The sequence below is a fragment of the Indicator indicator genome, chromosome 6, assembly GCF_027791375.1.
Source record: "Indicator indicator isolate 239-I01 chromosome 6, UM_Iind_1.1, whole genome shotgun sequence".
Classification (NCBI taxonomy): Eukaryota; Metazoa; Chordata; class Aves; order Piciformes; family Indicatoridae; genus Indicator; species Indicator indicator.
In genome coordinates, this window is record NC_072015.1 from 34,851,009 (window position 1) to 34,876,364 (window position 25,356).

Consider the following 25,356-nt stretch of genomic DNA (forward strand, 5'->3'; position numbering starts at 1 on the left):
AGTTTAAGCCTGATCAGTGGAGCAACTTTTTGATAGTGTATAACTCATGGTACTTGTTGTTAGAAGATGTTACTGAGGCAAAGGCAAAGGAAAAAAGTATCTGTATAGAAAAATTACTAAGCTAGGAGATCCCATTTCCAGCCTAAGATGAAGTTTGGAAGAATGTTGCTTGTGTCTCAGCATAGAAGTAGCCAGGAACTACTCTTTAATGCCTTATAGATACATGAAGAGTGGTAGTTTCCACGTTGCAATACTTTTCTCTAGGATATTGAATACTATGGATTTTGTGGGCTCAAGGTGAAAGACTACAGTGAGTAGTGCCATGTCAGTATGTCCATGCTCATATACCTCTTACCAGCAAGCATGGAAGAATTCACACATACTGCAGTGTTGTGTGACAGATCTGTCTGACTTTGATCTGAGAAAAATGGAGAATTATGTTGAAGGAATTTTTCATTATGGGATGGTTTTATGCAGCTTTTTGTTTCTGCTATCGAGCTGTAAGAGAAGTGCTGTCAGTCTTTGGTCCATAGATTTGGCAAATAACAATTGGCATGACTTGTTAGAAGCAAGTGGAGATGTGACAATTCACAGTAGAAGACTTTATTTTCAAATTTTTTTTTATCTTGGAATTATGTATTAAGTAAGGTTTCTCTTTAAATATCCCTTGTACAAACTAAGTATAAAATAGGACTTGTTTGATTGAAATGGAAGTATTTTTCTGTTTGCAAACAAGTCCATTTTAGTTTAGGATATACTTTATTTTGCTCAAAAAAATATCTTTGTGATCCTTTTCCCTTTGTATGAAATTGGTGAAATTTAAAATATTTTTATAAAAGAATGGCACTGAAAAATTTTAAGTTCAGACATCGGTTTGCACATGAAATTAACCTCCTGTTATTCAAACTGAAATGGAAACCAATTTACTGTCTTCATCAGCATTTCATGCCTACAGTCAGAACAATCAGCTATATATTATGCTGCTAACTTGCAACTGGATTTTCATTTACAGTGTCCCGGTCCACTGGTTGAAAAATGAGAATATATTGTACCATTAAATGGTGGGATATGATTATTAAGAATAAAATATCTATTCTTTTGTGTGCTTTTTAAGAATCCGTAAGCTACCGAAAGCACTGAAGGAATGGCAAGCTTTTAAAGACCTCAAAAAGAAGATTGATGACTTCACAGAGAGCTGTCCTTTGCTTGAAATGATGGCAAACAAAGTATGTTCAACATAGTAATTTGGAGATAAGATTCACTTGAAAAACTCTGTTGAGGACTATATTGTATGACTGTAAGATGCTTTCCATAATTCTTTTTTAAAGATAAAAGCAGCTCTATTTGTGGCAAAAATCAAGTTAGGCTTAGTTACAGAAAAAGCAAAACAAAAGACATCATGATATGATTAGAAGAACTATTAATGCTTTCAGTGGAATGGAAATTGAGACTCCTCTATTTGTTTAAGATGCAGTGTAAAAGTATGTGACCATTCTAGTCCTAAGAATGAAATTTAATTCATCTTCCCTAATTCCTCTGGACTGTCTAGGCAATGATGTCAAGACACTGGGAAAGAATTGGACAAGTGACTGGGCATCGCTTTGATGTTGACTCTGAAAATTTCTCTTTGAAAAACATAATGGATGCCCCTTTATTAAAATATAAAGAAGATATTGAGGTACATGTATTTTCTGTTTGCTTTTATGAATGACTCACAATCTGGGACTCCCTGCTTTTGAAATACTGCTTCTAGTCAGCTTTGTAACAGTAAAAATTTTGTCCTTAGTTGGGTAATTCTTTTGAAAAATGGAATTTGGTAACTGGTATTAGCAGTGATGGTTAGTTTATTTCCTTTTTATTCTGTAGGAAGATTACATGGATAGAAGGTATTGCAATAATCCTTCCATAGATGGAATTCTGCTGCTTTAAGTTTAGTGTGATTCTGTCATGCTTATGATTTAGGTTCTGCCTACTAACTTGTATTTTTTTTTTAGCTCCTTTTAAATATCTTATCAGAGTGAAAAAACAGTTGATGTAAGTCTCATCCTGTTAAATACTCTAAATCCTTGGAACACAGTAGAGTTTGTGGTTTGGTTTTTGTTTTGGTTTTTGGTTTTTGTTGGACACAGTAGTTATCCAGCAAGCACATTAGCTTTATGCTCATTATCCCTTTGCAAGAACAAAGTACAGCTAAAAAGTAAGACGTCAAACCCAAACAATTTCTAATCAGTTCTGTGGTCACTTAGCTAAATCCATGGTCCCTGCACAACACTGACCTGATTTGTCTGGTTCCACAAGACAAAAACTAAGATGAAAGCAAACCTCTACTGTACCTGTTTTCCAGACAAGAATTTAAGCTACTTGAAAGGTGCAGAGTTACAGCCTTACACTCAAGAATAAACTTTAAAACTGTGATGGAATCCAATGTACTTCTAAGTCTGAATTTGGGGTCCAAGTAGCTGCTCCTTTTCTGTCTGGTGCAGTAACCAATTTTGTAACAGTCCTGTCTTCACTGCCTTCGAGAAGTAGCAGACAGTCATGTTGTCCACCAGTGCTCTATGCCTGGACTGTATTTCCTTAAATGCCTCAGTAGGTGTGTTTGACTTCAGATTTTAATACATACAGAGGCAAATTCTGCCTGCAGATTTGCTGAGTCAGTGAATTTTCAAAATTACTAGCGCTAGTGAAGATATAGTCCATAAAATGTTTCAGTTACAAGAAGTAGCAAAATACAAGCTACAAGTAGTGCTGTAATATAATCTAGTTTGTAATATAATAATTATGAGGTGTTTTAAAGTGTATTTTCATTATCTAGAGCTCACACTGAAGTGAGATCACACTGAAGCTCACACTGAAGTGTCAATGTCTTTATATTAGGCTTAGAGGAACGTAATTTACTAGTTTATTTTTACACAGGATATCTGCATCAGTGCTGTTAAAGAGAAGGACATTGAAGCAAAATTAAAGCATGTCATCAGTGAATGGGGTACTCATAGTTTCGTTTTTGGCCAATTTAAAACTCGAGGAGAACTCCTTTTGAAAGGATCAGATATCTCGGAGAAAATAGCTTTGGTGGAAGACAGCCTCATGCTATTGGGGTCTCTCGTGAGCAGCAGGTATAAAACTTAATAAATGCACATAATGTGAAAATCTAATCAAGCCTAAAAGTAAACAATGATCATCTTAGTTGTTTTTTTCCCCCGCTCAACTCATGTTCATACAGATACAATGCACCATTTAAGTCCACTATACAACAGTGGGTTCAGAAGTTAACCAATACTGCAGAGATAATTGAAAACTGGATCACTGTACAAAACCTCTGGATTTACCTTGAAGCTGTGTTTGTTGGTGGAGACATTGCAAAACAACTACCTCAGGTGTGTTGATTTATGGTATCAATATGTTCATGGCAATATGTTGTACCAATGCATGTAATGTATGTACTTTTTTGTGGGCTGCATACAGGCAGTTCAGAATAAGGTTTGACAGTCTGGGGTACGTCTAGTTGAACTGCTGAGAAGTCAGTCAAATCTACAGGAACAGGACTATTTTTAATTCATATATTCCTGTCAGCTTGCAATATTAGTGAATCATATGATAGTCCACAGCTCAGGACTAGTTACTGATTCAAAACGGATTTATCATTTCTGCTATATATGCAAACTTCTCTTTATCCCTGTGGACACATATTTACAGGCTCTAAGTTATGCTGTTACAGAATGACAGCTTTTCTGTGTGAATTCTGACTCAGTATAAGGGATTCCCACAGAGATATGCTACAAGACTGGGGCAGCTGCATGTGTACTAATCAGTGTGAACTATTCTAACCTCTTCAAAAGGCAATTATGACCTTCTATGATTGCAACTACAAAACAATTAAGGAATGATCTGACTTCCTGCAGAAGAAAAATACTAAAATAAGTCATCCTTTCTATTATGTCTCCTAATGAGAAGCTTTCACATAGTTCTAACACACCACAGTTTAATAGCACTGGATCAACCAGTGCTGCAACTTAACACACCCGTGATTATTTGGAAATCATTAAACATGAATTTATTTCAGGCCACATCTTTTATAGCTGAAGGCCTAGAATTTCCAGATGTAACATTATTTTCTTTTTAACGAAACGTTCTTTACTGTTATTTCATAAAATATGTTTATATTGTTAATCCTTATCAGAGGCTCAAGAAACAGCTTTTGCAGATGAACAAATGCTGCAGCACAGCTGAGGTATTTGATAACTGCTAAAGCTACTTCTTGCAAGGATGATACATGAACCATGTTCTGCAAAAAAGCAAATCTTTAAAGAAGGAGAAGAAGGAACAGCTTGGTGAAGGAGTAATGATAGATGAGTGGGCTTAATTGCAATTCCTGGATGAATACTGCAAGAAATAACTGTCTGTAAGCATCTGGAAATTACAAGGAGATGAGTAACAGTCAGTGCAAAACCTGTCAAACAAATCTAATTTATTTTTAGGGTGGGCAACAAGCTTTGAGGATAGAGGAAAAATAGTAGTTGCTATATATCTTGATAGGCTTTTGACATTGTCTCTCATAGTACTATCAGAAAATGAGTTTTACGTTGCTAATGTGTGCAATGCAGGCAGAAAAGCAGAATGCAAAATGAGCGATAGCTGATAACTAGAATATTGTACCTGGTTTTGGCCAAAGAAACACACAGACACATTTGAGAGAGCACAGAAGAGGGTCATGAGAATTAGGAACTGTCCAGGAAAAATGATGCACAAAAAAAGATTCCACAAACTAGGCTCATTTGGTTTGAAGGAGAGGAAAACCTAAGAGAAGATATGATAAGTTGTACAGAAAAGAAGGATTGCTTTTGACAGGAAGAAAACAATGTATTCTCTGTATCTATGAATATGATGAAAAGTAATTCATGTACACACAGGAAAGATTATGCTCAGTAGCAAAGATTGCCTGGAAAGGTGTCTGAATCTCCAGCACTGAGCATTTTTAAACACAAGACAGACAGATATTTTTCAAGAGTGGCATGGTTATGGTACTGTCTTGTGACAGGCAAATGGCTTTGGATGGTCTCTTAAGACCTCTTCTGCCTCTCCAATAAATTGTGATTCCAGTAACATTTCTTTTGTTGTTTTTAAAGCTGTAATACCCAATGTAGAAAAATATTTTTTTCTCCATCTCTCAGTATTTGAGAATTTGTTTTCCTCCACTTACAATGCTCTACAAGTTCAGCAGCTTCAAACTACTTACAGTGTTTTTGTTTGTCAAGTATTAATGCTAATTTATTTCTGATAACCTGTGTGGAGCAGACATTACATGACATTGTGTATTGCTACTAGGAAGAATGTAATTTCTGGGAAGGCTGATGTTTGAATTTTCTGGGGTGTGTTGGAATCCTTTTATACAGACAGTTTTGGAGTGCAACATGAAGCAAAAGACATTTCCAGAGCTGTCTCATTGTACTCCTTCTCTTCTGGTTGTTATAACCATGCCAGAAATACTCATACATTAGTCTCACAAAGCTGACTTGAACAGCAAGGGAAACATTAAACTGTTACCTTGTCTCAGGGAATTCTTTAATTTTTAGAATTTGACAAATATGAGGAAGAGCTAATACACATTTTTCATGTACTCCAGGAAGCCAGAAGATTTCAGAACATTGATAAAGCATGGCAGAGAATTATGCAGAGGGCCCATGATACATCAAACATTGTGCAGTGCTGTGTTGGAGATGAGACTTTGGCACAACTGTTACCACATTTGCTGGAACAATTGGAAATCTGTCAGAAATCACTGACTGGGTATCTGGAACAAAAACGGTTAATATTTCCAAGATTTTTTTTTGTATCTGACCCTGCTCTTCTGGAAATCCTTGGTCAGGCATCTGATTCCCACACTATTCAGGTATAAGTAATAAGGCAATAATGTTCTAATATTAATATTAACAATATTAATCAGTATTTTGTTACTTATTTGAGTGTATTTCTTTCACTTATGGAAAGATATATAGAAATTTTCATTACAGAACTTCAAGACAGAGTGAGAATGCCCTATCAGATCCATTTATGGAGCTGCTTTTATTTTCTCCTTCTATTGTAGGCACATTTGTTAAGTTTGTTTGACAATGTTAACCGAGTGGGATTTCATGAAAAAAACTACGACCAGATTTTATTGTTTGAATCTCAAGAAGGCGAACAGGTCAATATTATTGAACCAGTTTTAGCTCAGGTAATGGAAGTATATATTGCAGTTTTTCATTACTTGATTTAAAGTAGATTTATGTTTTAGGGGCCAACAGTATCACATCATGCTATTATTTGACTAGCTGAATAAAAACCTTGCTGTTGATCAATGTGAAGAGCAAGAGCAAAGGCCAGAAAGGACAGGACATTTATGCTCTTCTGAAACAATGGCTTTACCTGCTTTTTTAACAGTACTGATGTTGAGTGTCAAATCCATCACTTATCTCTGGAAGGACAGTGGAGCAGGAGGAGAGCAATCTTTTAAAGTTTAGAGAATAACAAAGAGGGAAATGGGAATGCAAAGGACTTTAAAAAAAGTAGTGTAGGGCTTTTTCTCCTTGTGAATTATTCATAAACTAATTCTTTAAAAGTGCTTTCTTGTTTATTTCAGGGCAATGTGGAATTCTGGTTAGGTCAGCTGCTGAATGGAATTAGGAAAACAATCCACACCATCATTAGACAGGCATCAATGGCCATTAGTGATTCAGGATTTAAGCTGTATGACTTTCAGGCAATGTTTCCTGCACAAATAGGACTTCTGGGAATACAAATGATCTGGACCAGAGATGCAGAGAATGCACTGAACAGTGCCAAAGCAGACAAAAAGGTAGTATTTAATGAATCTTTGGGGATTAATTAAAAACATCGTTCGGAACAGTGCACGTTGTGAAAATTTCCAAGCAGTGCGTTGGAAAAAGCACAAAATACCAGTTAAGTAACCTGCATAACAAATAAACTAACAGGAAAACAATGACAATAAATAAATATAAAGAGGTCATGCTGCCTCCCCCAGCACGTGTTTTAGAGTTATTCCTAATCCTGTGATTTTCTCTATTGTTCTGTCAGTGCAGTTATTTTGGGAAGGGACAATTTCTCAGTTTGGGAATATAGGTAACTTTATCCTATTTCTGTCCCCAAATCAAATTTGGGAAAATAAAAAAAAAAACCTCCCAAAATTTGGGGGTATAAGTGTGCTTCATGGTCATTGGTGTACTGTAACAGAGTGTATTAGATTCTTCACTTGGTAGGCTCTATTTCTTCGGTAAGGAAAAGAATAGGAACCATTTTAGGAGACACTGGTTTAGTCTCAAACACAAGAGAAGATAGTGTTAATACCAAGGTGTTTTTACTAATGTTGAACTTATGAAGGAAGAAGGAGAGGATGTGAACTAAAGAGCTAAAAACTGCTATTAATCAAGAATATATAAAGAGATTTGACTAAAAACTAACATCATCCTACCATAAAGTAAATGCAGGGGAATGGTATCCTGCTGTACTTTGATACTGCATGAAAAGGAGGACTGCAAACTGTGGAGAAGACCACTCAGTGCTACATTTTTAGCATTGTCCAAGACTTTAAGAGGGCATAGACCTGCTTTTAGTCCACTACAGTTCATATACTAGATAGATGCAAAGATTCTTTTGCGTTAACTAGAAAATAATTTTCCTTTTTTTGGGGATGAACTGTGTGCATGTGTTTGAGGGGAGGGGAGGGGAGGTTGGTTAGTACTCTGTTAGTTTTATAGTGGTTTTAGAATTTTTTAATCATCAAACATTGTGAATTTTAGGCTTTGCATGTATTTTCAGAAAGGTAGCATGATTGTTCTCTCATACATTCAGAACAGGGGTATATATGAGCTGCTTTTCTGAAACCTCAATGCTTTATAATTTGCTTTGGCCAGGAACATCAGTGACAGAAGCTGCTGCTGTTTACTTGTCAGTATTGTCTAGTCAGTATTGTATTTTGTGAAATGTTGTAAGACAAACCAATGACACAAAACAAATTATTATTCTAGTGCTGGCATCTAAAATTACACTACATTTTCTTCCTCCTCTGGTTAGAGGATGTGATAGATCTCCAGGTTCCTGTTCCTCCTAAAGAGTGCAGTACCCAAAAGCAGAGACTGATGGTTCTGAAAGTATGCAGGGATGCAATCAGCTAAAGATGTAATGGATAGTAAAAGGAGCAACAGCCTTGGAGTAAAATCTTATGATGTGACCTGCTCATTTAAATATAACCTTGTTGTACTTTCCTGGGCTAAGAATCCACGTACAGAGGGCAGCCTGCAAATCCAAATTTAGGATTCTAAGCCTAATGAATACAAAGCAGATCACAGATGTCATGGGCTGATAAGTTTGCAGGTGTTTTTTGGTTTTTTTTCTTGTAAACACTGGAAAATGAAATGATGCTGGTATTTATATGGCTGTTCTTGGTATGTGGAAAAGGTAATGCACAGGACAAATCAGAAGTTTTTGGAACTTTTAAATGATTTGATTGATATGACAACCCACAATCTGACAAGAATGGAGCGCACAAAATATGAAACTTTAATCACCATTCATGTGCACCAGAAGGATATCTTTGATGATTTGGTAAGTTTTTGCTCATATAAAAGAATTATTAACAAATCTTACAGTTTGTTCTCTCTGAATAGCTCTGACATTAGTGCTGTGATCTGACATTTAATATCAGTGTCATCCAGAAGTGTGTAAATTATATACAGGTATGTTCATAAGTTCAGACTTCACTTTTTTAAATGGTTACTGATACTCATGCACAAATTTACTCCAAACATAACAGTTAAACTCTTTAAATTAAACTTTTCTTTCACATTGAAAATGTAACACCTTATTTAAATGAAATGTAAGTGGAAAAAAATCCCTTCAGTACTGCTATCAATGGTACAATTTCCAGCCCAGTGTATGTGTTGATTTAAGGTAATAGTCATTCAAAGGTTAAAGCTCTGAGGCTCCATATATTTAAAAAGGGTAGCACCAATATCAGAACAGATGTTTTATTTTTTTATTATTGAGTTAAATCAAACTTCTGTTAGATAAGTATATTGAATACATGAAACTGTAATTATTAAAATGGCATTAAAATTACTTTCATGGTGCTTACATGATACAAGGGTCAATAATTCAATACTGCATTGTTTAATTTATGCATATGAGGTAGAAAGATAAAAATTAAGTGCATGTGTAAAGAAAGATAGGAAGTCCTGAAAAAAAAACTACTGAAAGAAAGAAAACTGCCAGCTTCTAAGGTAGGCATGGGGTTTTATCCTTTGCTTCTAATTTTTAATTTGTTTTCATAACTATTCTCTTAATTGGACATTTCGTTATGAACTATTAATTTAGTTTCATCTTATAAGAAAATTAAATGACAGAAAATAGGTTAAATTTAAAGGGTCTGTATGTGAAAGAAAAAAAACAGAGGCAAGTCCAAAACTGGGGAAAGGGTTGTTAGTTGGTACATGTCATATTGCTCTCCTCTCTCAAAATTCCTGTTCCCTGCTAAATACATCCTTTTGTGACTGGGAGAAATCAGAGAGCACTTACTGAGAACCCAGAACTTCCTCTTCACCTTACACTGTGTCTGCAATGCCAGTAACCAAGACTACATTTTCTGTAAGAGACAGAGTGTCAAAAATAATGAATCAAGATCTATTAATCTGCCAGAAATCTAAATACGTGTGTCAAGCTGAGAATGAAAAATGCATCCCCAATAAATGAACACATTGACATATATACAGTATATTCAGGTGTTTTCCATGATTTAGTATCTATGTGAGTAATGTCACTAGGTACCATGCAATGTAAACAGTATTGTTACTTTTTAATTAAGTTTTCCATCACTGTTCTTCAGTATCTCTGTTAAGACACAATTCATAATCCATGTGAGCAATTCAGAGGAAAATCAGAGCTGTCAGAAGGTTCAAATCACGTCATAGACAAGTTGAAAATATAATTCTGAATGTCTTGATTCTTGACAGATTCTCTGTCTGCTCTTCCAGAACTTGAATGTATGCATAGTAGACTTCTGTGTGGAATTTATGATGCATTTGTTTCATTTCTTTATTAATGATTTTTCTTTTCCATTATAGGTTCGTATGAACATTAAATCACCCTCTGATTTTGAATGGCAAAAACAGTCTCGATTTTATTTTCTTGAAGACTTGGATAAATGCATCATCCAAATAACTGATGTAGAGTTCACCTACTGCAATGAATACTTAGGGTGTACAGACAGGCTTGTTATAACTCCCTTAACTGACAGGTAGCTATAAAAACCAACATATTGTATAGTACCGGAGCTAAGACTTAACGCCTTAGACTTAATTCCTTTAACTTCCATGAATCAGAATTCTTTCTTTGGTTGCACTGTAATGCTGCAATATCGCACATGAACAGCAGAGGCCAGTGCTTATATGTTCAACTGGTGAAAGTAGCCACATCGAGGAGGGGACTTGGATTCTCTCCTGAGTGTTTGTTGTGGTATGCACTGTAAAACTTACTAGTGCTCAAGGTAAATGTACCTGAACGCTGTACGCTTCACCAGCCTGAACAGAGCAGATCTAAACCCCAATATATTGCTGCTTTCTGTAAACCAGTAGTCACATTGTAATTTGGGATTATAGGAAGGGATGAGTTTGAAACCACCCTAGGGGTTAAGAGGAATAACTCAGGATATAGCACTGAATAACTAGTGCAAATATGATTTTAGGCGAGGCCTGTGAAGAATTACAGGAGTACAAACACAGGAAAGGCTCTAAGGCAAAACAAGAGGAGAACGTTTTATTGCTGGACTGTGAGTTGTACAGCATGGTACAAACTCCATTAGATGCATATTTTCCTAAAGTACTTGGTAGTACTTCAGTTAGGCAAGAGACAGATGTATTTACTCTACCAGAGCTTTTAAGTGTGGATAGGATTGTCAAAAGACTGCATATTCTGTTATTTGTTGTGTGAAGAATGACTGCAGGCCACTGAGTTAATCTTGAAATTGTCTTTGCACTCTCTGTGCTGATAGATTTTATTTACTAGTGACATTTCAGCCTTTTGCCAGTTTCTGAACTGAAATTTTGCCCAGTGAGCTATTTAAGAGAGCCAAAGCACTGTGCTTGGATACCTGGCTTTGGATATTTAGCACACATCTGCCTAATTCCATGTTATATACCCTACTATTCCTATGCTAGATAGGGATGTGTTTGCAGCAGTAAGCAAGCAGTTGATTAGTGAGTATGACAGCACTACCACATAGACAATATTTTTGCTCACTGGGAGAGACAGTATCAAGAAAATGTTGTCATTCAAAATTTATTCACGGAATTAAAATGCAGCCTAAATTGGTTAGGGATTGGTTCAAGGTGTTATGTTACATGAAACTGAAAACTAGCACAGGGTGACATTATTGAAGAAAGTGAGCCTTCTGAATGAGTTTAAAATAATAATAATATCAACAAAAAAGAACAGAGGTATCTGTCTTTGGACAGATCTAGAAAAGCCAAACAGAGCTGCAGGGATTAGGGGCTATCCACAGTCATATTTGAAGCAGACTATTTGAAGCAGAGATGTTTTCCAGAGTTGGCATGGGAAACTTATGTAGCTAAGCAGTGTTGCATAAGAACAGATTTCATTCCCCTTGTAGGCTTTTTCCATTTTAATATTTTTTAAATATTGCTTTATGGACATGTATGAGCTTCAGACAATTTTCAGGTAAGGATATTTTTGCTTTTCATTAATCACCTTGTAGTCAGGTGCTGTTTGGCTAATTATTTTGTCTTCAGGAAATTCCCAAAGCACATGATAAATACACACTGGCAGTGGTACATTACATTAAGATAATGGGACTGAAATGGAGTGCTCCTAAACATCATGTCAGACATAGGCCATGTCATGGCAGATAGGAAAAATGAAGTGGATGTTCTATTTAGGACTTGTACTATGTGTACAGTTTGTCTTTACCTCATTTTCAGTAACAGAATTATGAGGAGTGGTATTTTTTTCTGTTAACTGAGTGCCTGTTAATTAATTCCTGAGTAATAATGTGATAAAGTACCGTTACTGCTGTTTTATCAGAATGAGTACTGCTAGGAAATGATACTAGTGATACTGGGGAATTTGCAGTGCCTATTTTCTCTCCCCAAATTTATGATAAAACTTTTGAGTTTCACTGTGTTAAAATGGCTTTACTGGGATTTTGGGGTGTTGTAGGCTGGAACAGTATTCCCACAACGTTCAGTAGTTTCCGCACCATTTGGGGAGGTTGAGACTTAACCCTGAGGATCTCAGTTGTGTATAGAGAACGAAGCAGAATATGATCCTAGGATTCATGGATCCCTTCTCTTCTTTCTCTGTTGCTCATTGCAACCTTCCCTCTCATTTCTTCTTCTGGAACTTAAAGAGCTCATGTGACTGGCAGCACTACTGTAGTTTGACATGCTGGTAGGGAATGGCAAGAACAGGAGGGTTTGCTAGCCTCTGTGCCTTCCTATTTCCAGATCAGAGAGCCCATCCTGTGTGCTCTGAGGAGAGAGTAGGAAGATGGGAGAAAAGATGAAAACCCAGTGGGTTTGGGTGCCACAGAATGAGGCTGAGTCATGGAGGGAAAATGTACAATTAGTGTGAGGAACTCACACTGGAAACAAACCCATGTCTTCCACCTTGCCCAGCTTTGTATGATACAGCTACTGTGGATATGTTAATAGATTTCAAATAATTAACAGCAGAAAGGATTAATAGAACTCTTTGTTCCCTTGTCTCTAGGTGTTACATCACTCTAGCACAGGCCCTGAATATGAGTATGGGTGGTGCACCAGCAGGACCTGCAGGGACAGGGAAAACAGAAACAACTAAAGACATGGGCAAATGCCTGGGAAAGTATGTTGTTGTTTTCAATTGCTCAGACCAAATGGACTACCGAGGACTTGGCCGTATCTATAAAGGTAAGAAATAATCTGATTCGTCCATTTCAGAGTCATAAGGTTTTATCATTTCACTAGTGAGTTAGCAATGATTAGTAGGGTATTTTCTCCTCTGTTTCCTTTTATTTCCAGATGCTCATCAGCTTTTCCTGATGTTTGATTATTTCTTCTTTTGCACCTCCCTTTTTTCGTTATTTTTAATTTTCCTTTTTATTCTTGCATTCTTTCCAGTCTTTTTTTTTCTATTAATATTCTTGGATGGTGTTTCCTATCTATGCCAACTTTTCCTTTTCCCTTTCAGTCTTTTCATCTTTTCTACTGATTTTCTTTATGCCTCTATCCCATCCATCCGAAGGAGGGAGAATATTTAGCCCTCCCTTGCCATTTTTGTATCAAACAAGACAAATACAAACCTCAAAGATGTTGTGCAAGGAAGGGAAACATGCAAAGTGGTTCAGTGTTATATCTGAAACCCTAGAACTTTTTTGAAACCAGGAAAATGAGACAGTGGCCAAACGCTGATAACTTTTCATGATAAAAAGAGCTTTGAAATGAATTTTGAAAAGAGTTGTCAGGTGATCCAATATCTGTGGACTCCATTATGTCTTTTCTCTTGTGTGTAGTTACTGTTGGTTATATGGGCTAGCAGATCACAGAACACCACCATTTCCTGTGAGCAGTGAGCTCTTAAATGCAACACAAGGTATCCTAAACACAATTTTCACTGTTGTGATGTCTCCAGAAAGTTAAAAAAATATTTTCTAGTTTTACTTAAGAAGCCTGCAAAGCTGGCAAGATTTTAATAGAGGTAACACTTGTCTTTGGTTTCTTATTCAAGAGTATCCAATTAAGAAGATAGAATATGCATGCCAGGTTTGGATTAAGGTGATTTTATGTTTAATTGTGAAAATATTTTCTATATTTCTCTTTGTTTCTTCTGTAGTCTTGTTGGGTTGGATTGTGGCTGAGTTAGATCAAAAAGATCACTACTCTGTGTTGTATGTATTTGGAAAGAACTGATTTTAAAGCAATACTTGTACTGACTTCACTGTACTGCTGTTCTTCCTCTAAATCCTTTTGTTCTTTTACAGAAAATTTTATACTTCATTAACTTGTTAACTTTCTTTAATGGTTATATCAAAAAGAGGGAAATGGGAATAAGTAGTGCAGAGAAAGAAGCAAAAGAAGATGGTTTAGTCTGTTTGACAAGTTCTTCTAATCATAGAATAGAATCATAGGTTGGAATTAAGGTTGGAAAAGACCTTTGAGATCATTGAGTCCAACTTTAATCCAACTACCATGATCAATAAAGTATATCCTGAAGTGCCACATCTGCATGTTTCTTGAACACCTCCAGGGACATAATCAATTCCCTACTCCTGCTGCACACGCTTTCTTGATACTCGCCAGGATGCCGTTGGACTTCTTGGCCACCTGGGCACACTGCTGGCTCATGTTCAACTGACTGTCCACCAGCACCCCCAGATCCTTTTTCACCAGGCTGCCTTCCAGCTACTCTTCTCCAAGCCTGTAGAGTTTCTTGGGGTTGTTTTGAGCAAAGTGCAGGACCTGGCACTTGGTCTTGTTAAACCTAATTCTGTTTGACCTCAGCCTGTCAATTTAACCTATCCTGATCTCTCTGAGGTGCCTTCTTATGCTCGAGCAGATCATCACTCCTGCTCAGTTTAGTGTCATCTGCAAACTTGATGCTGGTTCACTTGATGCCCTCATCCAAATCATTAATAAAGATATTAAACAGAAATGCCCCCCACACCGAGCCCTGGGGAACACTGCTTGCTGATTGGCCACTGGATTTAACTCCGTTTACCACAATTCCTTGGGCCTGGCTGTCCTGGCAGCTTTTAATCCAGTGAAGAGTCTCCCTGTCTGTGTCATGAGCCACAAGTTTCTCAAGGAGAATGATGTGGGAGTCAGTGTCAAAGTCTTTTCTAAAATCCAGGCAGACAACATCCACAGCCTTTCCCTCATTCACTAGGTAGGTCACCTGGTCATAGAAGGAGATCAAGTTGGTCAAACAGGACCTGCCTTTCATGAATCCATGCTGGCTGGGCCTGATTCCTCCATTATCCTGGACTTGCTGTGTGAGTGCACCCAAGAGGGACTGCTCCATAATCTTCCCTGGTACCAAGGTCAGGCTGACAGGCCTGTAGTTCCCCAGATCCTCCTTTCAGCCCTTTCTGGAATCTCCTGCATTAGGCAGTCTTTAGCTAGTCTTTTAGCTTTAGCTTTGGTCTTTTTAGGTAAATGCAGGCCTTGATTGCCTTGGAGAAGGCCGAAACTGGCTCAGTGTTCCTATGAGAATTGAGAGCAGGAGACAAGTTTCTTCATATCCCATTGAGTTACTGTAGAAGGTGATGACTTCTGTACTGAATATACTGCATTATTGTGGTCCTTACCTGAGGTAAATACTGTGGTTATAGCCAAGGCCAGATTTTTGTGTGTCCAGGGAGAAGATAGTTACCTAGTTACAAGGAGCTATGGAAAGCTGCTCGTTTCTGTAACACCAAACAAACAGAGGAACATTTCTAAGATAGAAATCAAACTAGCTGTGTGTGTGAATACTTTCAGTCAAAGACAAAGACTTCTCTAAGCACCTTTTGGTAACAAACAGAATAAGGCTAGGACCAGCTTGCTCTCTGGTTAAGTTTGAATATGGTCACAGTGCCAAGCGCAGTCATCTGCTGGGTCTCTGCTCTACCTGTGGTCATCACTTCAGAGAGGCAATGTCAGCCTTTGTTTCTCTTTGCAGTAGGTTTGTCTTTGATCTCACCAAGCTGTTGTCTTTTTCCTCTCTGCTCCTTCTGTGAGAACACATACATCTCTTTATGTTACCACCTTTTTCCCTGACTTCTTTATATTAAACCGTGTGATTCATATCTCTAGCCTCTGTATCCTTGATTTGTTTCTGGCTTTTTGTTCTGAGCACTTTACTAAGTTACCATTTCTCATTTCAAACTGAGGCAATAGGGATAATTGCAGTTTGTCATTGCTACTTTTTAGTAAAACTGGGCAGAATTTCTGTGTTTAAGAACAGGACCTGAGTTTTAGGGCTCAGCTTTCTCTCTGTTGTTTTCCTATAAGCTGACCGTTTTCCATGCAGTGTTGTCATCATATGCAATAAGAGCTAAGTAATACTGTGTAATGTAACCTTGTGTGGAGGCTTGATTTTGCACCACTGTACAAATTGGAATTTACCCCAAGGAGTAAATTACCACACTACTCAGAATTTGGGAATTAAATTAAATTATTATTTACAAAAAGTAGGCTAAATATAAAAGGTGATAAACATGTACAAATATATATATATATATATATATATATACAATTAGACATTAACCTGGCTACACCCCTGTACACAATAGCCCAGACCGCCCTTGGACACCCTCCTGTACAGACCCCCCTGGACAAAGCCCAGAGGGCTGTGTACCAGCTTGCAAGTTATTATCTCTCTCGATCCCACCTCTGGTCTTTACCATAACCCAAAGAGAAACCCGCAAGCCAAGCAAGCAAGGTGAGGCAGAGACAGAGGGAAAGAGATAGCAAACAAGCTGTGCTTTCAGACTATCTAGAACTGCAGACCAATGAATGGGATAAACATATCTCTTATGTTGTGTTCAGCTGCTGTGGACTGTCCATCCCCTGGACTCTTTCATATTCTCTTGAAAAATTTATTTACAATTAGGATATTAGTCTTAAACCTGTAACACCTTGTTACTTGACTGCCTCGATTAATGGCATACTAATGTTCCATGTGAATTAGAAAATAAGCTTATAGAACTCAACAACATGCTGCTCAGATGACCGTGATGCCTGTGGCTGCTTGTCTCAGTCACTTTGCTAGTGGGATGGTGTCTTCTCAGAGAATTTGCCTGGGAGGTAGATAGCAGAGCTGGCTCAATAGAGCCTGAATAGGGTGATTTAACCTGATCTCGTGGAAAGTGTCCCTGCCCATAGCAGGGGGGTTGGAACTAGAAGATGCTTGAGGTAGGTCCCTTCTAACCCTGACAATTCTGTGACATTCATTGAACTGCTGTGTGTCTGGAAGGAAAAGCAAGATTCTGTTCTTACGTAAGTCATTGATGCTTTCATTTGTGAAGGGCACCAGCTGCTTTGGACATATTTTCACAACTTGTAAGTGACTGTTTTGGAATTATAAATTTTATATTCCACTGTTACTGGAAAGTGTTGTTGAATACCTTTTAGGAAACCTTTTATTTGTTGTTGTCTTTAGATAAGTATAAAATTTTTGTTTGCTTAGGTTCTATTTTCTGTAGTTACATTCAAACAACTCTGGTCTTGCTTGAGGCACTTTTTTGTGTTTTGATATTTAGTGCAGCATTTAATGTAAGATTTTATATTTATCTTAATTCAGAAGCTGAATAAATTAGTATGGAGTAAATTCTTTCAGGATCAATGAGTACATTGTACCTTACTGCCTCTGGGCTGCACTGTGGCTAGACAGAGTTCTATCCCTGTGTAAAAATCTTGAGAGATGCGTTGTTTCAATACAAAAGAGAGTTTATAGATGCTTTGTAATGATTAAGTACGGCACTGTCACACTGTTTTTAGCCAGACCTCCCAGTGTGGAACAGCACACAGATTGTTCTCACTTGGCTTCTTGGGTCATCTGGTAGAGGTTGTCACAGTAGCCTCTAAACATAGTTTCTTTGTGTGTGTGGACCTTGTACCTGTGCACTGAGGGCTGTGACCACAATGTCACATTCAAGGTCAGCCCACTCAGCTGTGTATAGATCATAGAGTCACTGGCATGGAGGGAGACATGACATTGCATTGCACATATGCATTTTGAAGTCTTTCTGAGGGGGTAGCAGCTCCACTGTGTGATTCTTGTATCATGGGAGGACCAGTGGGATATCTGTACTGGTTAGGCTGAGGGGATGTCACATTTCTTAGACATAATTAAAGATCTCTTTAGTCTTGTCCTTTATTTTCTGCTTTTATTCCATTTCTGTATTTGATTATCATGATATGTTCTATGCAGAGAGAGAAATTAATGCACAGTATGACAGTGCACAAATTAAATTAGATGATGGTCTCTAAGCTATTTTGCAGCTGACATTTTGCTTGCTGTGCTTTTCCTTGTGTTTGTGAGGCGGTGTGTACATATGTGTGCATTTTCTTTCATTTTTCTTCTTAAACACCACCACAATTAAATAATTTTGCAAGAACCAAGTTGATTCAAAGCTGTGGGACATTGGCTTTGTCTGAGAGTCAGGTTTCCTAACTTCATGCAGCAGGTGGCATTACAGAACAAAAGATTTTTTTTCCTTTCCAAGGTATAAAATTTTTGGTTAGAACTGAACCATCACCATTCTATAGTGAAAATAATTTAAAAACCCTTGAATATGCAGATAGTAAGTGTAAAACCCAATACACTGGCACAAAGTTTCTTTCATAAAGAATGACCAGCTATAGGGTTTTTCCTTGTTTCATCCCAAAGAGCAGATAATGATGTTTAATACACAAAGTAGGAAAAAACCTTTGTTTTGTTTTTTAAGAATGTGTCCTAGTAGTCATAGCACATGAAACAAAATGGCCCAAATGCATTTGGGAAATCTCTACAGTAATTTTTTATCAGAGAGCAACAAGAATGGGGTAGCTCTATGAGTGAAGACAAGCCAGAAGCCCAAGATCACTACTGCAGAGGCAAGGGCAGGGACTTCACTGACCTTGGCATAATCCCACAGTGCCTGAGCAGGGCAGATTGGTGATATCAGCTGCCCAGTGATGATCAGACAAGGTGAAATAACAAGCTGGGTCCCAGATTTATCTAGGAAGTTCTGTCAGCAACAGCAAGAGGCAGGGCTAGGGGAAGATTATGGACAGTTCTGGGGTCCTCCGGAAGTTCAGTCATTAAATCAGGATAACAGGAGATAGGGCCGTGCCTAGCTTTACATACAGCAGAGCTCAGACCTGCCTGAGCTGAAATGGAGCTCTGGGACTAGAGGATACAGCCTCACCAGCCTAGACAATAGGAAATAGTAGTCCAGGAAATAGTAATTGGGAAGGGAGGAGATGGTATCCGTAAAGTTTCTGGATAGATGCACTATCCTTTCTCTTTTGTGGACTGGATGTGGAACATCACGAGAACTTTCCCACCACAGGGAAACTGCCACTCTAGACTCTCCTATTTCAGTCCTGCCATCATGACACAGGAGTACTTGACTCTGTCAAAAGATGTCTATCTAGAACTACATGCCCTGTTGCAAATAAGAGTTGGAAGTGTGACATCAGATTCCTCTGTCTTGAACAGCAAGATGCTATTCTCCAACAATTTTTGACCTATGAATCGCTATTAAATACTACAATGCTTCTGTCACAAATATAGTGATTTCTGATTTGATTCTCTGCTTTTCATGTAGGTAGGTGTCTCTCGAGTTCACCCTCTGCATAGATGAGTTGCCATGCTATATGCATTTGTGTGCCACTAGATGCTATATACAACATTATTAAACACTTTCTGCTTGAATGGTTGCAATAAAATTGTAGGATTCTTTGTAAAGAAGTTTGTGTATCTTTCTTCCAAAGGGTAATTATTTTACTGGATGTCATTAATGCACAACCTCATTTATTCTAGTTTTTACTTCTGGTTGTACTCGGTGTTCATTCTCTTCATTCTTCTCATGTTGCATTAAGTTGTACAGAACATGCTCTATTTTATGTGTAAATTATTCTTGCTTGATCTGATATTTAACAAAATGTTTTTCCTTGTGTTTTCTTTTAGGTTTAGCCCAGTCAGGTGCATGGGGTTGCTTTGATGAATTTAACCGCATTGAACTTCCTGTTTTATCAGTAGCTGCCCAGCAGATATCTATTGTACTTCAGTGTAAGAAAACCAAGAAACCTCGGTTCACTTTCACTGATGGTGATGTTGTTGACATGGACAGGGAATTTGGTATATTTCTGACTATGGTATGTGTGTGAATATACATAAAAGGCATCATTGTGAAAAATCTTTTGTATTTAAATTTCCCTGTTGAAATCTTTGGAACTGTCTGCTACAAAATAGTGAATATAATCTGAATAATGATTTGGTCAAATCAAAGAATCATAGAATGGCTTGAGTTGGAAGGGACCTTAAATATCATCTAGTTCCAACCGCACTGCCATGGGCAAGGACACCTCCCACTAGACTGTGTTGCTCAAAGCCTCATCCAGCCTTGCTTTAGACCCTTCCAGGGATGAGGTGTTCACAACTTCTCTGGGCAACCTGTTCCGGTCTCACCACTCTCATAGCAAAGAATTTCTTCCTGATGTCTAATCTAAATCTACCCTGCTGTAGTCTAAAACTATTGCCTCTTTTCCTATCACCACAGGTCCTTGTAAAAAATCCCTCTCCAGCCTTCCTGTAGGCCCCCTTTAGGTACTGGAAAGTGACTGTAAGGTCTCTCTGGAGCCTTCTCCAGGCTGAGCAGATTGAACTCCCTCAGCCTATCCTCATAGGAGAGGTAGTCCAGCCCTCTGATCATCTTTGTGGTCCTCCTCTGGAGCCTCTCCAACAGGTCCATTTTCTTCATGATGATCATATTTTATTTTGCCTGTATTTATAGATGGAATGTAGAACTAGAAGTATGCAATTATCATTAATTACGTGTTTTAAGGGCATTTTTAGATGAATATTTGATATATTGAGACTAAACTCAGCCCTCTCATATTTTTAGTCAAAGTCTGTCAAAACAAAGCAGAAGTAATTGACCACTGCAAGGGCTACCATAGTTGGTCTGGTTATTATTTCACCACCTGTGAAAATCTTTTGACCACATTCCTTCTATATGACAGCATGAGGAAGACCACCCTCACTGTGGTTCACTAGCCTACTGAAGATCTTTGGTGCCTGTGGACTGCTTCTAGCAGTGCAGGAGGCAAAGAAACAGGAAAGCCTAAGAATACCTTAAAATCAGTTTTGTCACTCCCCCTCCTTAGCTATAGGCTACCTACTCACAACTGAGAATGGAAGCACTTTGTCTTTATTTCAAAGCTTCCTCCCTCTGAAAAGCTGTTAATGTTATCACTTCAGTTTGAAAAAGAGGACAAATTAGTATCACCCAAAGACCAGTTCCAAGGAAATTTGTAAACAGATGAAAGAGTTTAGGAAGTCATCACCACATAGCCATCAACTACAGTTTCACATCTGAGCTATTCAGTAGTCACATGAATGATTTAGATACCTTCAGTGAAAGGTCAGAAATTATATTCAGTAATGGCTTGCAGTGCTTGACTGACTTTGCATTGAAATGGTCGGGAATGCTCAAAAGGAACAGTAACCTTCAGCACTGGAACAATATGAAGACCCTGAGGAACTAGCCATTTAGAACAGCTCCATCAAGATCTGTAAGTGGTTGTCTGTCTATGTCTCTGTGTCTTGGGCATCTCTGAGTAACACATGGGATACTACATACCTCATGAGCTGCAGTATTTAGACAACCATGTAGTGATGTGTAATTGTGACGTGCTCAATTTACCCTTTGTAATCTGGCATCTCCTTCTGCGTTTGCCAAATAATTATCAGAGAAGATAAACCTTCCTATCCTGCATTCATTATATAAAATTTAATTTATATGTTGTGTTTTTCAGAACCCTGGCTATGCAGGACGTCAGGAACTTCCAGAAAATCTGAAGATACAGTTTCGTACAGTTGCTATGATGGTGCCTGACCGCAGCATTATTATGCGAGTCAAGCTGGCAAGTGCTGGTTTCCGAGACAACCAAGTCCTTAGTCAAAAATTCTATACACTCTACAAACTCTGTGAAGAGCAGTTATCTAAACAGGTAAAATAAATATTTGTTCAACTGTAAGCTGTCACTGCAAGGATAAGTAGAGAATGTGCTTTCATAGAATATATAATTTTTTTACACTCACGAACCTATTAATTTGTTAAGGTTTTCAGTTTCAAGTTCTAGAAACAGTCTGAAATAATCACATTTGTATTTTTCATGCTAATTCATGTTGTAAAGGAAGCTTGATTTGTGATTTTTAAACAGTGCAGTTATTGGAGAAGTGAGGAACGATGTATCTTGCCCTGCTGAGCTTTGTAGAGGTTGTGTTTTTCAGCCTCTTCATTTATGAAGTCTAAATTTATTGGAGAGGCACTCCAATAGATCTCCAATACAGTAAGTACTGTACTCTTATACAGTACTATAAGAACTGTAAACAACTGAGGAGTGCCTAGAAGGCACTATCTTGCTGAGTCCTACCAGAAAGGTGCTGTTCTGTTCAGCATGGAGTATTTTAAGTATAAAACAAAGGATGAAGATGCTTTTAAGAACAGAACTAGTTGTTGCCCTTTGATTGCGTTTGCCTGGCTATCCACTAGAGGGTCTCAAGGAGAAATTATATGGCTGATAGGTAAATTGCAGCTCAAATGCCTGCTGTGGTTGGATCCTAATGAACCAGAATGTATTGACTATATGTTCAATGCCACATATTTTACCAATTCCATACCACATATTTATTAGTGACTATGTTGACCTGAAAGTAGAAATCTTGGATTACTACATGGAATATGATAATGGTGCCTCGTATTTCCCTCATTATTTCAGAATTAAACCAGAAAAGTCATCAACAAGTTTGCTGACAACACAAAACTGGGTAGAGTTGCTGACACACCAAAGGGTTGTGAGGCTTAGACAGGCTGGAGAGTTGGGCAGGGAGAAATTTAATGAAATTCAACAAGGACAAGTGTAGAGTCTTGCACCTGGGAAAGAACAGCTCCATGGATCAGTATAGGTGGGGACTGACCTGATGGAGAGCAGTGAAGGGGAAAAGGACCTGGAAGTCCTGGTGAGTGGAAGGATGACCACGAGCCAGCAATGTGCTCTTGTGGCCAAGAAGGCCAATGCCATCCTGGGGCATATTACAAGGGGTGTGGTTAGTAGGTCGAGAGAGGTTCTCCTCCCCCTCTACTCTGTACTGGTGAGGCCACATCTGGAATATTGTGTCTAGTTCTGGGCCCCTCAGTTCAAGAAGGACAGGGAACTGCCTGAAAGAGTCCAGCACAGAGCTGCAGAAATGATTAAGGGACTGGAACATCTTCCTTATGAGGAGAGACTGAGGGAGCTGTGGCCCTTTAGCTTGGAGAAGAGGAGAGTGAGGGGTGACCTCACTAATGTTTGTAAATATGTGCAGGGTGAGTGCCAAGAGGATGGAGTCAGGCTCTTCTTGGTGATGCCCAATGACAGGACAAGGGGCAGTGGGTGGAAACTGAGGCACAGGAAGTTCCATGGAAACAGGAGGAAGGATTACTTCACTGTGAGGGTGACAGAATACTGGAACAGGCTGGCCAAGGGGGTTGTGGGTTCTCCCTCTCTGGAGATATTCAAAACCCACCTGGATGTGTTCCTGTGTGACCTGGTATAGGTGATGCTGCTCTGGCAGACAGATTGTACTAGATGATTTTTCCAGGTCCCTTCCAACCCCTAACATTCTGTGATTCTCTATACCTCTGTAATTTAATTCTCAATGTATATAACCAAATTGATTCCAATTTCTTCCAGTTTCTTTTTCTGGGAGAGTTTTACTCACTAGCTTTATATTGTAGAATGGTTTCTGAAGGGTCACATCTGCCAGTGACTTCCTGTAATAATGTCTGCATGTCTCTGTTAGCCTTCACATTAGTTTTTCAGCAATCTGGATGAACTCCAGTGACCTGGCATCAGTAGAGTTAATCTCTTTGTTGCTGTCCAGCCTGCTCTCACAATCCTGTCATCTTGTGTTTTATAGTCACCAGGCTTATAGGTTGCATTTGTCAGCAGATCATTTTCCAGGGCAATTGGAAATTGCCCTCTCTTAAGGGCAATTTGTGAACATCTCTTTGGAAAATGTGTATATGCACAGTTTGAGCAGTTAGTAACATAGCTTGTTTCCAGAGTATTGAATATGGAAGTCTCTTTTCTTCCTCAGACTTGACCTTGGTAGGATTGCATTTTATCTGTGCCTCCATTTGAGTGGTTGTTTTTGTCCTGGACATAATTCTTCCCTTCACTTGAAGCTTCAGTCCAATGTCAGATATTTTCCTGCAAAACTTTCTGCATCTGACTTGTTTCTCAACTGAATGAAGAAGAATTGTTACTCTTCTTTATTTGTGCAATTTGTTATTTTGAACTGTGTACAAAAGAGTGTAAAAAAGCGTTCATGAGCATATATTTTCAAATCCATATTAACAAAGACAAAATTGTATGTTTGGATACAAGTGCTAAAATAAATTGAATATATATATATAGCTCTGCAAATATGCAACTGTGCCCATAGTGAAAGGGAAGATACTCCAGCCCTTCCCTGCCTTAAGTCCAGAGCTGGTTGAATATGCCTCTAAGATGCACATGGCTGTTGGATTAAATCCTGTCCTGAACCAAGTTGTTGAGAAAACATCCACAGAACAGAACAGAACGTCACTATGTACAGAATAGGACAGAATTCCATAGAACAAATTGTATCTGAATAATTTCAGTATGTTTTTTTAAATCAGCAAGAGATTGACCCTTTTAGTCATGAATCCCACTACCATATATGAAGATAGCAACAGCTCTTGCATGTGAAGAAACAGAAGGTAGTTGAAGATGTATGGTTTGTTCTTCGTGCAAATGGCAAATGAAGAACTTAGGAAAATGATAGAAGATGCATCTCTGTTAACGACGACCTGTAAAAGTGGTTGTCTGCCACCAAGAGGGACATTGGGCAGGTACGGACAAACCACACTGGAAATTATCTTCAGGATATGCTAGCAACAGAACTGGAAATCTATGTGAAAAGATGAAAAGCTGTGAAATTAATAATATTTAAAAGTTCAATAGCTTATTTATTTACTAATGAATTTGTCTTTCAGCCTTCTATTGATTTTAAAGTGCTTAATCTTTGTGATACCAATTGTATTTATGCATTATTTCAAGGTTCACTATGACTTTGGGCTTAGAAATATCCTGTCTGTGTTAAGAACCCTTGGAGCAGTAAAAAGAAGTAATCCCAAAGAGCCAGAGAAAACTGTAGTGATGAGAGTTCTGCGGGACATGAACCTCTCCAAACTGGTACTGTACCACTGATGACTTTCCCCTAGAGTATTTTGTTTGCATTTTTAAGTGTACGTATTATGCACTTTGAAAAGTTCTTTTCCTTCAGCAGTTGGATACATTATTTTGGAATTTTAATACAGTATATTAGTGAGTGGAGAAGCGGAATACAATCACAATATGAGTGCTATTTGTCTTTTGAAGAGAGGAAAACACATCAGAAGCCTTAGCTGAAGAAAAATGATTGGAAATATCATCAGATCCTAGGGGACCTAACCAGGTCTTCTAATTAACTCCTGCTTTTTATTCTTTCTGCCCTATCTGAGGAGAAAGAGGAAGAATACATTGTATTAACTTTTAATAATGTCATTAAAGA

The 25,356-nt window shown here is 38.1% G+C and overlaps 1 protein-coding gene across 1 annotated transcript in view; it reads left to right on the forward strand.

Moving 5' to 3' along the window:
• Positions 1 to 25,356, forward strand: part of LOC128967635 (dynein axonemal heavy chain 5-like) — a 149,822-nt gene that overhangs the window by 29,721 nt on the left and 94,745 nt on the right. Inside the window, exons 28-40 of the mRNA XM_054381818.1 lie at positions 1,115 to 1,226; positions 1,550 to 1,678; positions 2,917 to 3,116; positions 3,224 to 3,377; positions 5,624 to 5,890; positions 6,086 to 6,214; positions 6,620 to 6,835; positions 8,455 to 8,601; positions 10,116 to 10,288; positions 12,778 to 12,956; positions 19,702 to 19,889; positions 21,552 to 21,746; positions 24,864 to 24,998. Coding sequence (XP_054237793.1) covers positions 1,115 to 1,226; positions 1,550 to 1,678; positions 2,917 to 3,116; positions 3,224 to 3,377; positions 5,624 to 5,890; positions 6,086 to 6,214; positions 6,620 to 6,835; positions 8,455 to 8,601; positions 10,116 to 10,288; positions 12,778 to 12,956; positions 19,702 to 19,889; positions 21,552 to 21,746; positions 24,864 to 24,998 — 2,224 coding nt within the window. The remainder of the gene's footprint in view (positions 1 to 1,114; positions 1,227 to 1,549; positions 1,679 to 2,916; positions 3,117 to 3,223; positions 3,378 to 5,623; positions 5,891 to 6,085; positions 6,215 to 6,619; positions 6,836 to 8,454; positions 8,602 to 10,115; positions 10,289 to 12,777; positions 12,957 to 19,701; positions 19,890 to 21,551; positions 21,747 to 24,863; positions 24,999 to 25,356) is intronic.